We start from the raw sequence: 12,601 nt of genomic DNA, 5'->3' as shown, positions 1-12,601 counted from the left end.
AAAAAAAAAAAAAAAAAACATGCCCTTTCGAGCGGGTATGAGGATATGAATCTTAGTGTGCACAAACACGCAATTCCATATTTTTAATAGTGTACATTTTGATTCTCAAATTTATTTGTACCAACATCTAGTGACGTAACATTTTGCAATTCTATATCGTTGAGTCCAACATCTTTCCATCTTTAGAACTGAAGAACACTGTTGTACAATCTATAGAACAAATTCTGTTCAAATAACCTGGTCTGAGATTGTCCATCTTTGTTGCATGTTTTTGTTTTTTCAGTTCAACCCCAAAACCTGTTGAATGTTAACTAATAACAATGGTTATTATCATTGTAGTTGCTTGATAATAAGACGTTCGTGGACAAGGTAGTCTCTCGAACTCCACTTGGGCGAATAGGGGAATCAAATGAAGTGTCCTCGTTGGTGGCATTCCTTTGCATGCCTGCTGCATCTTACATCACTGGACAGATTATTTCTGTTGATGGAGGGTTCACTGCCAATGGATTTGAGTCTGGTATGAGACTAGACAGCTTGTGAAACATGCTTCTGCTTCTTACATCACTGGGCAGACTAATTCCATAATAATCTTTTATGCTTATCATGTTTTTCTCAACTCTTTCAAGTTTTATGTAAACTCTATGTAATAATTCTAAATAATTTAATGTGCACAATATTGAACTAAAAAAATAATTTTAAAAGTTTTATTTTAGGGTCTTATGCACCATGTAAATATACTCTAAAAATTTATTGAGAAAATGTTAATACATGCTATATTTTTTTTTTTATTTATAAAAAATTAACAATAAACAATCGATAGGGACTTAAGATTTGATATAATTACAAATACTAAAATTTGATATTTTAAAGTACAAAAAGTACACAAGAACGGACTAAATTGACATTTTAACCTAAACAAATTATAACGGGAAAACATGAGAAATGTACTACAAAAAAAATTATTAAAAAAGATTGAATGAGGATTGAATGTGTTTCTGATGCTTGACTTGGTGTATGATCAATTGTTTACAATCTATAGTTCGTTCTCCAATTTGCAGTCAAGCTGCAGTGATGCTATGCCATCTACCTTCTTCTAAACTTCAAAAACAACCCACTATGGCACCAAATCTACGCTTTCATATGCTGTACCATCTGACGGCGCCAACCAAATGAAGACCAGCGGTTGTGTGCCAAAGCATACATTAATTTGATGCTTTCTTCATCTCTGTAGGTGGGAAATTAGCCTGTGTTTACTCTCCACTTGCTTCTCATTTTCAGTAATGAGCTAAAGGACTTGTACTTAACTCAGCACATCCTGCAATTTTCGCGTACGAATCGGGCGTTTTTCACCAACCAGTATCCTATAGCTCGCATGATGCCCCTCAGATGTATGACGCAGGGCAACATGCCAACCCATTGCCTTTCCGATGGCTTGAAGCTCATCCATGACAGCAATAGTATCACGAATGTATACATGGCCCCCAGGCCTTAAGATCCGTTCCATCTCGAGCATGATTGTCGACATATTGCATCTGATATCAGTAATTAAAGAGAGAAGGAAGTAAGCAACAGAATATAAAATGCGAGGAATCACGTCGGCTATGGCACCGATCTATACCCATAAGGTGTACCTTTTCATTTCAGATGAAAAAAGACCAGCTGCATGCAATAGATCATATGTTCTTGGGTATGTATCGAAAGGTTCGCACCTGATAGATACATCACAGAGAAGCTGTCAAACAGCTTGCATTCATTTTCCTATCTATATCTCGGATTAACATACAGGAAGATTTATGTAATTCATTTATCTAAATTGACTTGACCATCAAACTACCACTCTGTTAATGTAGTTTGAGAGTCTCCTATGGTAAATATATAGATATATTGTTTGAGCAGTTTTACCAATCATGAAGAACTCCGAGAAGTCCACGGTCATATATAACGGGTAAGGTGTTCGGTCCACTCACGGGGACGACATTCATCACCCACGAATCCAGTTTATTATCAATTAAAGCTGCAGCAAACCTGCCAAATGACAAAAATAAAGAGTAAATAATGGGAAGATAGAAGGATCCAGCTAGATGTTTGTATACTAACCCTCCAAATCCAGCTCTCATGTCCATTACATTCCTTAGTCTTATCTTCTTCCAATGTAATACACGCACATAGCTTTCTATAATTTCATTCCAATATTTAGATTCGGCCCTGAAGAGCTCATTTCTAGAAATATAGGCATCATATTGAATGCTCTGAAGCCTATCTGGAGGAGAATGTAAGCGTGCAGGCCATGTCGTGACGTTTCTTCCAAAACCATTTTCTGGCAGTCTGGTAATGCAAGGCTTCAGATCCACATACCTTAACATGACCAAATGTAGAAAATCCAACAATTAGAAACAAAGTTGTAAGAAAAGTCTTGAACTGTTCTTTTACCCGCTTGTTCAGAACTTACTTGACATACAATATAAATTAAGCATACAAGTGCACTGAGAACTGATCATTTGAGACTTTTTTATGGGTTTGTTTCAAACAAAACGCAACGTTTCTCGAAAAAGAAGTATACAGTTTGAAAAGAAAGCAGCAAACTGGATTTCTAATAAACTGGGCTGCACTTTCTATTTAGTGAAGAAAAATAAATGTATATTCACCCACGCAACTACCGTATCATCAAAACAAATGAGAATAAAGTATGCATACCAAACTTTATCTGGATCATCATCTACATCACAAAGTGGAGGCTTAACTCCTGAATCACGGCTAAGATAGCAGCTGTTATTCATTGGCTTTTTCCATATTGCTATATACCCATCCTTTTTCACAAACTCCCAGCAGAGACGAGTGGTGAGGTTAATCATCTCTGGTAAGATAAAAAATGAGAGTTGTATTTAATATGGAAAGTTTTGAAGACAAAATCATAAGACCTATAATACTTATAGACCAGAATATGATAGCCATTAAATAGATGGTGGAACAGAGATGTCAAATATAACTACCCAAGCGAACTGCTAGCAAATATTGTCATCTTTGGGTTTTCCCTCAATGTTTTTAAAATGCATCTGCTAAGGAGAGGTTTCCACACCCTTATAAGAAATGTTTCGTTATCCTCTCGAATCCAACCAATGTGGGATCTCACAATCTACCCCCTTGGGGCCAGCGTCCTCGCTAACACACCGCCCGATCTCTGGCTCTAATACTATTTATAACAGTCCAAACCCACTGCTAGCAAATATTGTTCTCTTTGGGCTTTCTCTTCTCGACTTCCCCTCAAGATTTTTAAAACGTGTCTGCTAGAGAGAGGTATCCACACCCTTGAGAGAGGTATCCACACCCTTATAAAGAATGCTTCGTTCTCCTCTCCAACCAATGTGGGATCTCACATCAAATCACCTTACCAACTATCTATATTTCTTATATTGTCATACCAATTTTCTGGAGTTCAGTAGATAGAAACACAAAACAATAATTGAGAGCCAGATTAAACAAACTAGCCAATTACTTTGATGAAGACGAACGGAAAGAGATAAATCGGCTGCAAACGAGGATATAAAAAGACTTCACAAAGTCATTGCAGAACTTGACGACTCTGACTAACCAAAGGCATTAAGTTGGAAGAAATAGCCAACGGATACTAAAGAGCCATAGACAGACCTTCCCACTGCCGCTCCAAGGCTTCTTCATGCTTGTAAACAGGCTGTGCTGCCCAAGCAAAGTATCCTCCCGCCCTTAGCATTCTGTCAACCTCCAGCAACAGAACTCCATCTTAAAGCCAGAAGATTTAAAGAAAAGTTGACAATCAGAAGACCTTACAAACAAGAATTCTTCATTGAAAGATGTAGCTATACTATTTAATAGATTGGATCAATAAATCTTCAATAGAAAACATAACATGAATAAACAGACGTTGATAAAGAGGAGTGATGAGAGGATCATACCATCACGAGTCCAATTAATTCTACATCTAGAGCAATGTATCAAGTCAAAAGCTTGACTTGGATACAGTAAACGGCGAGTAGAAAATGCTGCAACCATTGCAGGAACACCACGTTCAAGAGCAAATTGAATCTGGTTCTCATGAACATCTTTGGGAGCAATGGACATTGTTACTACATTCCGTGATAGCAGGTAGGCACCAAAACTCGCAACACCGCACCCAATATCCAAAACCACTCGTGTATGGCTACCAAAAGCAACATCAGGAACAATCTATACAACAGACAAGAAGTTAATCATTAGAAAAGAAAAATAACCCAAGAGCTACGTTCAAAGTGCAGCAATTGTCTATTGATTTACCTTAGAGATATGATCCAAGTACTCAGTTGCCCCATGAATGAATTGTGTACCACCTCCAGGGAACCTAAATTTATCTTTGTCCCGGGAAATCCAGTTTTGACCGCCTTTGTCTTCAACCAAACGGGTATGAGGAACATTGCGGAACCACACCTACAACATAGTAAGTTCCAGCTATTAAAACCTTGGGAGACAGTACTATTAAAAGTGACTTGAAATCTTCTACTCTCCACTTCAAGAAAAAAAGAAGTGAAACATAGAATCTGGGTATCAAAGAAACTGTGCAAAAATGAAAATTATAAACTCAAGGTTCTTTAAACAAATCAGTCAACGTTTATGAGCATAAACTATTAAAACTGATGGAAGATCATAAAATAAAATAATATAGCAATTAATAGGAAGCATGAAATACAGCCTGCAGGGATACCAGAACATCATTTTTAATAATATAACAGCAGAGCAGCTTACCAATTCAACTAGAATAATGTCGCTCAATGACACAAGTCATTTTAATATGAGAATAAGTTTCAAGTTATAATACAGACTAGATGAAATCTATGTACTGCACAAAACAATACCTCATCACGACTCCTCGGCCAGGGAATGGGTGTCCGGTATCCTTTCGGTGCTGGAACTAAGCAGTTCAATCCCTCACCAACACCAGGGCAATGGCGCTCGAACTTTTCCCCCTTTTCCGTCGACTTCAGCTTCTTAATGGCAGCCACATTATCCAAGCAAGGTATGTACTCCCCCATGTTCTGCGGGCAAAAAGCAAACTTCTTGATCGTAATCTTGATAGGGCCACTATTATCCGTCCCATTCTCGATCTCATTCTCCCAATTCTCCGTAAACTCGAGATCTAAATTTCCCACCTCAAACTCGTCAGCCATAGTTCCATTCTCGTTCACGATACCAAATCTGTGCAATGAATTAGATGGCCGAGGTGGCGGAGGTGGAAGCGGCGGCGGAGGAGGAGGGGATGAACTGAGAATCGGAGATGGGGTCGGGGCCGGGGCCGGGGCCGGGGCGGAAGAAAGGGCTTTCTCCGGAGCTGCACGGGTTAGATTCTGCTCGATCAGAGAAGAAACATTGAAGGGGTTGTCGTGATTAGGCGACATTGACACTGAAGGAGGAGAATATCGAGTTTCAGTGAAGAAGATGAGCTGTGGGTACCCATCAGACCAATGCTTGCCCAGATAAAAGAAAGAGAGCGATAATAGAATGAAGGCAGAGATCTTGAAGATCGATGGGTTCTTCAGTGAATCGAAATTAGAGAAAGGATTCATTCTCGTTCACACACCCAAATGGGCAAACGAGAACGTGAACGGAAAACAGAAAACTGAAGAGATGGGGTTCTCCTTATTCACTGAAACAACCGGAATTACAGAGCTACAGACTCTCCTTTCACCGGCCAACAGTTGCAAGCTTCCGACCGGCAAGGCTTTCGCGGAAAGAAAGAAAGGGCGCTGAGAATTACCCGCCACAACTCTGAGGGTTGCAAAGAAATTGAAGATGGTTAGAAGAAAAAGCTTCAAGAGTGAAAACGGCGACTTTGGCCGATCGTGACTCGGATCCCAACCGTGTTTTATTCAGCTATCTCAGTAGGTAATTGACAGAAATAGCACAAAATATTTGATTTTATATAAAGATCACATTTTTAAGAAACTTGTTCTCATAAATTCTAAAATATTTTGTACAATTCCTTACCAATTGTCCCATCCCAATGCCCTTCCTTTTCCTTTTTCTCTTTCTATTTTTTAATACTCAACTAAGAAAAAGTTTTTGATCATTGAATTACATATAAAATAATTAAAATTTTATATTTTTCTTTTCGTTTCTTTTTAAAAAATTTAACTTAAATTATAAAATTTGTTTAGAAGTTTAAGCAATGCATATTCGTTGCCTTCATACTCACTTCAAAATATTTTCATCCAACATCCAAATATTATCAACAAGTGATAATTATATGGTACAACATCAAGGTTCTTCAAGTCACCGGTTGAAGTTATCTATCACTTTTGAACAGAAATACACCATTTTTAAGAGCCTAAAACAGTTGAATCCTAGAGAAAGTGGAGCTCTTTCTTCTAGTTCTAAATTATGAACAGATATCAGTATTTATAGTATAGGATTTCTTCCTAATACCCTCTAACCATTAAAGAATGAATGAGTAGATACATGAATGTACATGCATATGGATGAAAGCTATTGTCTATGCATTTACAAATGAACCTACCATTTTGAAAGGAGCAGCAGCAGCAGCTAAATAACAAAATTTAGCAGAGGCCACGAATTTATGTGGGCGATTCAGCCAAAAGAAGGGTGTGCCACCATCCACAGGAAACGTTTTTCGGAGTGCAATTCTCCATCGGGACTTCAACGGGAATGTTACGGTCGATTACGTCGCCCAAACCTAGCTGCATTGTGTAAATGGAGACTTCTAAGATCCTCAATACCAGATCTGATCTTGGCGAACAACTTATAAACATGCATTTAGACAGAAACCACAAAATATACCTGGCCATACTTGTTCCATCCCCAGCAGAACACTTTCCCATCCTCTAGAGATTGGAGAAACAAGAATGTCGGAACGAATATCGCATAAAAATGTGTATCAACCAATCAAATGTATTCAAATATAGTGCACAAAGTTGAGGACAGTCCAAATATATCATATTTCTTTAGTAGTTCTTGGCCAATGAAAAAGCAAATATCGTCCTCTTTGGGTTTCCCTGTTGGGGCTTCCATTCAAGATTTTAAAACACGTTTGCTAAGAAGAGATTTCCACACCCTTATAAACAATGTTTAGTTCCCCTCTCCAATAGACGTGGGACCCCCCCAATCCACCTCCTTTAGGGTTCAGCCTCCTCGCTGGCACGTCGCCCGGTGTCTGGCTCTGATACCATTTGTAACAGCCCAAGCTCACCGCTAGCAAATATTGTCCTCTTTAGACTTTCCCTTTCGGGCTTCCCCTTAAGGTTTTCAGAACGCGTCTGCTAGGGAGAGATTTTCACACCCTTATAAAAAATGCTTACCCTCTCCAACCCCAACCGATGTGGGATCTCACATATATTTTCATTTTTTTACCTTTCTTTTTACTAGAATATTTGTCGATGACCACTTTTTAGTTTTCGTCTCGGCCTAAATCTTAGCTTTGAACTCTGATACCATCATTCTTCATGATTTGTCTCATTTATACTTAAGAGTACAGACAATTGAACTTTTTCATCTCTGTAAATTGAAGGCTGGATCTTGTGAATCAGAAAAATGGAAGCCATGTGTAAGAAGATAATGAAGTACCTGATACTATAGCGCTATGACGAGCCCCACATGATACAACCTTTGCATTTACATTTTCCACACTTGGTGCGTCTACAAGTCTTGGAAGTGTCTGCATATATGATTGAAAACATCAACTACTTTTTTCTACTTAAGATCGCATACTATCGTAGTACTATAATCAATTATGATATGGCATGTTAAGGCAAGCATCGACTACAAAAGCATATACCTCAGATTGACCACCACCCGTTCCTAACTGCCCGAATTGATTACCGCCAAATGAATATACATCACCGTTGGAGGATATACAGACCGTATGCCACAGTCCAGCAGCGACACTCTCGATCTGGATACCGAGTAATGAGGATACACATGTTGGACTTAACTCATCATCTGTACATCCTTGCCCACACTGTAAGACATAGATTAAGCCAAGAATATAGCAGCAGCACAAGAAATAGAGATAAAGTATGGGAAAAGGAACAGAAAGAGTTATCTCTTTTTGATTGAACTTGATCTTGATCTACATCTACATATCTTTTTCTCCACCATTTTCTACTTTACCTACAGATTGGTTCTGAAGATTGGTCAATTGTCAATATAGTAACTTCAAATCATGTTGGGTTGTAGGAAGGATCAAACTGTTTAACTCAAATTTGTTGGCCTCACATCATACATACAACGAAGCAATAGGAGCTTTCAGTTAAATGGATTATCTTCCAACCAATTTGTTCTAAATCAAACGTTCCAATATCACAGGAATGCATGTTTCGTCATTCAACGGGGTTAATCAGAAGAGGGGGAAGAATAAGATGACACAAAAAGCATTTAGATGGAAAAGGAAAAATATTCCAAGAGTATATTCATTGAGGTCCACCATCACTTGAAAACGATTGGATGGTGAACAACCAGCACAAGAAAGATGCCCAAGTGTTGACTAATTGCAGATTCCTGGTGAAAACCATTAACAAACGAATGCAATAAAAGGTATGCAAAAAATGATAACAAGTAAGAAAATGGAATGTGTTAGAACGTTGGGGAAGAGATACTTAGAATGAACGAAAATGAAGCATGTGTTAAAATGACACGATAAATTCACCTGTCCGTACAGTCCCCAACCAAACGTTAGCAGTGCCCCCGCATCTGTGTCGTAAAAGATGAGAGGAATATCAAATATGTGAAGTCTATAACTTCAAGTGGACACAACATGAAAAACACAGAGGTATAGACTAATCAAACACCAATATTTCATTACAATACGGAAATTGATGCATAAAACATGATCTCTGAGGTCTAGAAAAACATTATCTCAATGTTCTAAAGGTGCAAGTTCTTGCAGTCGAAATTACAAGTACAGATTAAAGTTTATGCACCCACTATTATATTAGGAGAACAAACATCACAAACCTGTAACTGCTGCACTATGACGCCCTCCACAAGCAATTCCCTTCACATAGCTTCCAGGAATTCTACTACCCTGACCCTCTAAGCTTGCACTTCCTCGAGCGAGAGCTGTAGGTCTATCTTTGCCAAAAGAAGACGACTCAATGCAAGGTATAGGATGTGGAGAGGAAACCATACGTATGTGGGAGCCCAAACCTAGCTGTCCTTCTCCACCATAGCCCCACCCCCAGACTTGTCCCATATCTGAAACTTTGAAGACATTAGGGTGCATTATATGTTATATCAAACTGACCAGCCAAGTCTTGCAAAGGCAATAGGCTAGAAATCTCAAAATTGGGAACAAGTGGGCAATATCAATACTTTATATATCAGAATTACCTGACAATGCGAGTGTATGACGGCCTCCTGCAGAAACAGAGGCTATTCTTACACCAGGATTAAGAGTTACCAGACAGGGAAGTGCAGAGAGAGTGTCATCACTTGCTGACGAACTTTCATCTGCAAGTTTTGCTGATGAAACCCTTCTCCTCTTTGAACTTTCTGTGCCACCACCTCTAGCTTCAATATTGGAAAAAACAGCACCAGTAGATCGTGAAGCTTGTAAGTGAGAGCTCACTGACACAAAGAACATGAAAAGTCAGAGAGAAAAACTTTGAAAACCCTCTTATCATATTTAAATTCGTGCAGTACATTGATCTATCACGGACGCTGACTGCCTCTCTAATACATCCCTTTCATAGCCAATCCCAACAGACAGATCACCAAAGATCTTCCCAGAAGGAACACATTCTTTCCATCCCCATGTGAAGACTTCTCCTCTGTCTGCACATAAACCAGATCAATTGGCATTACAATATTCCTAGTGTATCTCACTCTTCAAAAATCTCTGATTAAGCAAAAAGACTCAAAAGAGAAGAAATGGTTTACCTGTAATGGCAGCACAATGGGCCCAACCTGCGGCTGCTTTTACTATAGAAGTTTCGGTTGGAAGAGGAAAAGGCTCTGGAGTTTCCTTGAGAAGAAAATTGAAATATGGCGACAGGTGAGTTCATTAAGAAATGAAAGTAAAATCATTGTAATTCAATGAACATTGTGTATGGCTTATACCCCATGCTTCCCAGACGTCACATAGCTTTGACCAAGATCATCTGTTGAGCCCCATGTTATGAGTTTTCCAGATGCTGGGTAAATGAGGAAAACATAAGACTAAATATCAAATAAAAGAAAGAATTGCATTGGAGAAACTATATAATCCAATATCAGCAATCATTGAAGACAATAAACATTAGGATCATGAGTAAATAATAAAACCCAAAATGTAATCAATAGAACTAAAAAGATCAAGTACTGAAAAGACATTCAGAGGTACGGTTTTCAAACTTTTTTTTATTTAAAGAAAAAAAACCTCCCTAGAACTAACATCCACTTCCTCGCTCCATTAAACAAATTTTCAGCCAGAAAAAAAGCACACCCCATAACATAATAGACTTGCATTCACCAAATCAACAAAATCCAGTTATGCAAGAATTCAAGAACCCACAAACTTCCAACTGAAAACATCAAAACCAGGATACAAACCCAGAAGAAGAGCAAAAAACAAACCCATAAAAGAATCACAAAACAAGTTCCAAAGAAAAATCACCAGAAATGGCCACGGCGAACCCGCAACCTCCACCGCAAACATCCTTCCAAGCGTGCCCATCAGTGCCATCCTTACCTGGAAGCCGAACTGCCACAGGAGACAGCAACGGAGACCTCTGCGGCAAAGCTCCAGGAAGATACCCCCACATATACACAAGCTTCTGCTCCTTGACATCCTCTTCCATTTGCACGATCTCTTCTTCGCCTCTGTTCCCCTCGCCATTCATATCGATTTACCGCCCAAAGAAGGAAAATTTAAAAAGACCCACCAAAGAACAGGCGCTAATTTCTTTCGGGGTCTCAGATTTTCGTGCGGTTTCTATGCAAACAGAGATTAATTCCAACTAGTGTTTGGTGGACTTGGGAAGTGATACGGAAGAAGGGAAAAAAACTGCCCTAAGGTTCAGACATTAAAAAAAGGGCAACGTATCATTTTCAGGGGAATGGGGAGTGCCACGTTGGATGCTTACGTGACACTTTGACATGTGGCAATATCTGAGCCATCAGATCCCTGGACGATTTCTAGCCAGGAGTTACCAGGAAGTTTCTGGAAGGACGACGTTTTAAAGCCCCTTTCTTTTTTCTCCAACTTTCATAGGCTACGTTTTGGGCTGTGACGTGGCAGGTTCTCACCCTTCCACGTGTTGAAAATGTGCTCGAAGTCCAATCATTAAACCAGACCCCTTTTGAGTACCTACACACGTCATCTGTGGTCCCCTGCCCGTCAGCCTGAGTTGGTTGCCATGTGGGGTCCTGTCTATTTGTAACAATTGCTGAGACTGTAAATGTCACAATATTAATTTTAAATTTTAAAAAAGTTATTGTGATGTTTACGAGTTTTCATTTGAAAATTGATTAAAGCAGTATTTTTTTAAATTGGAAAATTAGTTAGTATGAAACTGAAAGTGCATCTTTCTATTAAGTGAATTGAATAATTTATGAAATCCAAACTAGTACGTGGACTCGAAACCTAGTGGAAGCTATGAACCTCAATATCACATCACTCCTTATCAACATCCTCCATTTTGATTTCACAAAATCATAAATATCAAAACACACATTGCAATCAATAATTTAAGGGTGACGTCAAAGTATGCAACCAAATTTTGAATTATTTTATATATAATGAGAAAATTCATTAACTGTACTAATATAATTATCTTTTCTTTAAATTTCGTTTAAAATCAACTCAAAATTATCTAGATAAAAGTATTTTATTCTATTCAATAAACTCATTCTTATATTTATCAAGTTAGTTTTTATTTTCAAAGAAAAAACTCGTATAAGTCGTATAGACTACAACAGTTTTACTTCATACTTCATACACTTTTATAAAGACTATTTTAGATAAACCAATATGTTTTTGTTAAATAATATTTATTAAAAAAAATTTAAAAGTTTAAGCATCCAAAAATATTGTGGAGTTAAAATCTTCAGTTTCGTATTTTATATTTAATTAAAAGGAAAGAAAGAGGCTTGAACGTGGCAGAAGACCAAAAAGAAAAGAATTCCATAACAACGTAGGATGGAATCTCAGCCAATAAAATTAGTGGTATTTTAAAAATCGAGAAAAAAAAAAAGGAAATAAAGTTAGTGGTGAATTAATGGATAGGGCTTGTAAAGCCACGAGTTTCGGGCTGTAGACGCTCCTCAATTATGGGCCTCAAATTATGGGCCAGCTCAATAAAAAAAATTGGGCCCTATTTTTAATGATTAATCAATCAAATGATTAGGTAAGGTCGGTCCCAGAGGAAGATCGGATAGGCATTCAATCATTCCCGTACGGACATTAATCGAGTGGTAGCATAAGCCTCGACGAATGCTCAACTCTTGAGCGGCTGAGATTCGCTTGCACGAAAAACACGCGGTAGGCCGAATGTACAGGACCCTGGCCCCATCTAAATTATCATACCGTCATAAGATCCTGGCTCCATCTGGCTAATAATTGTAGATTATTTTTTGAAAAAATAATTAAGAATCTTCTTTTAGT

General features: G+C 38.3%; 3 protein-coding genes across 5 annotated transcripts in view; 1 reads left to right on the top strand and 2 right to left on the bottom strand.

Annotated features, from left to right (window-relative positions):
• The window catches only part of LOC111806075 (tropinone reductase homolog At5g06060), a 2,785-nt gene extending 2,073 nt beyond the window's left edge, over nt 1-712 (top strand). The window contains exon 5 of the mRNA XM_023691427.1: nt 340-712. Within this exon, the coding sequence (XP_023547195.1) occupies nt 340-540 (201 nt within the window). The 3' untranslated portion in view covers nt 541-712. The remainder of the gene's footprint in view (nt 1-339) is intronic.
• Nucleotides 713-819: 107 nt separating this feature from the next.
• On the bottom strand, nt 820-5,604 carry LOC111806034 (probable methyltransferase PMT11). The gene is made up of 9 exons (XM_023691371.1): nt 4,863-5,604; nt 4,288-4,437; nt 3,930-4,200; nt 3,646-3,756; nt 2,695-2,854; nt 2,098-2,355; nt 1,903-2,025; nt 1,632-1,709; nt 820-1,532 (listed from the first exon to the last, which is right to left on the bottom strand). Exons 1-9 carry the CDS (start codon nt 5,568-5,570, stop codon nt 1,301-1,303), a joined length of 2,091 nt encoding a protein of 696 aa, XP_023547139.1. The 5' UTR covers nt 5,571-5,604; the 3' UTR covers nt 820-1,300.
• A 31-nt stretch (nt 5,605-5,635) lies between these two features.
• Nucleotides 5,636-11,027, bottom strand: LOC111806041 (ultraviolet-B receptor UVR8-like). 3 transcript variants are annotated; one of them, XM_023691382.1, is made up of 12 exons: nt 10,613-11,027; nt 10,078-10,151; nt 9,898-9,982; nt 9,661-9,792; nt 9,349-9,585; nt 8,974-9,219; nt 8,666-8,709; nt 7,796-7,978; nt 7,585-7,675; nt 6,802-6,845; nt 6,521-6,701; nt 5,636-5,772 (listed from the first exon to the last, which is right to left on the bottom strand). In XM_023691382.1, the coding sequence occupies exons 1-11, from the start codon at nt 10,836-10,838 to the stop codon at nt 6,579-6,581; spliced, it is 1,485 nt and encodes a 494-aa protein (XP_023547150.1). In that variant the 5' UTR covers nt 10,839-11,027; the 3' UTR covers nt 5,636-5,772; nt 6,521-6,578. The 3 variants fall into 3 exon arrangements, with proteins under 3 accessions (XP_023547150.1, XP_023547166.1, XP_023547158.1); XM_023691398.1 differs by having other exon boundaries at nt 8,974-9,213; nt 10,613-11,026; XM_023691390.1 differs by lacking the exon at nt 5,636-5,772 and having other exon boundaries at nt 6,267-6,701.
• Nucleotides 11,028-12,601: the final 1,574 nt, after the last annotated feature.

The sequence above is a fragment of the Cucurbita pepo genome, chromosome LG01 (assembly GCF_002806865.2).
Source record: "Cucurbita pepo subsp. pepo cultivar mu-cu-16 chromosome LG01, ASM280686v2, whole genome shotgun sequence".
Taxonomy (NCBI): domain Eukaryota; kingdom Viridiplantae; phylum Streptophyta; class Magnoliopsida; order Cucurbitales; family Cucurbitaceae; genus Cucurbita; species Cucurbita pepo.
The sequence above is the reverse complement of the archived record's forward strand: the minus strand, read 5'-3'. Positions and strand labels throughout refer to the sequence as shown.

Bases quoted from the DNA above. Each gene is read 5' to 3' on its own strand.
- LOC111806034 (XM_023691371.1), bottom strand. From the start codon at position 5,570: ATGAATCCTTTCTCTAATTTCGATTCACTGAAGAACCCATCGATCTTC. The intron at 2,855-3,645 runs GTCTGTCTATGG...TTATCTTACCAG, and splicing joins CTTGGAGCGGCAGTGGGAAG to AGATGATTAACCTCACCACT. The intron at 2,356-2,694 runs GTATGCATACTT...GGTCATGTTAAG, and splicing joins GATGATCCAGATAAAGTTTG to GTATGTGGATCTGAAGCCTT.
- LOC111806041 (XM_023691382.1), bottom strand. From the start codon at position 10,838: ATGAATGGCGAGGGGAACAGAGGCGAAGAAGAGATCGTGCAAATGGAA. The intron at 9,793-9,897 runs GTAAACCATTTC...GTTTATGTGCAG, and splicing joins CCATTGTGCTGCCATTACAG to ACAGAGGAGAAGTCTTCACA. The intron at 6,702-6,801 runs GTATATTTTGTG...TACACAATGCAG, and splicing joins GATGGAACAAGTATGGCCAG to CTAGGTTTGGGCGACGTAAT.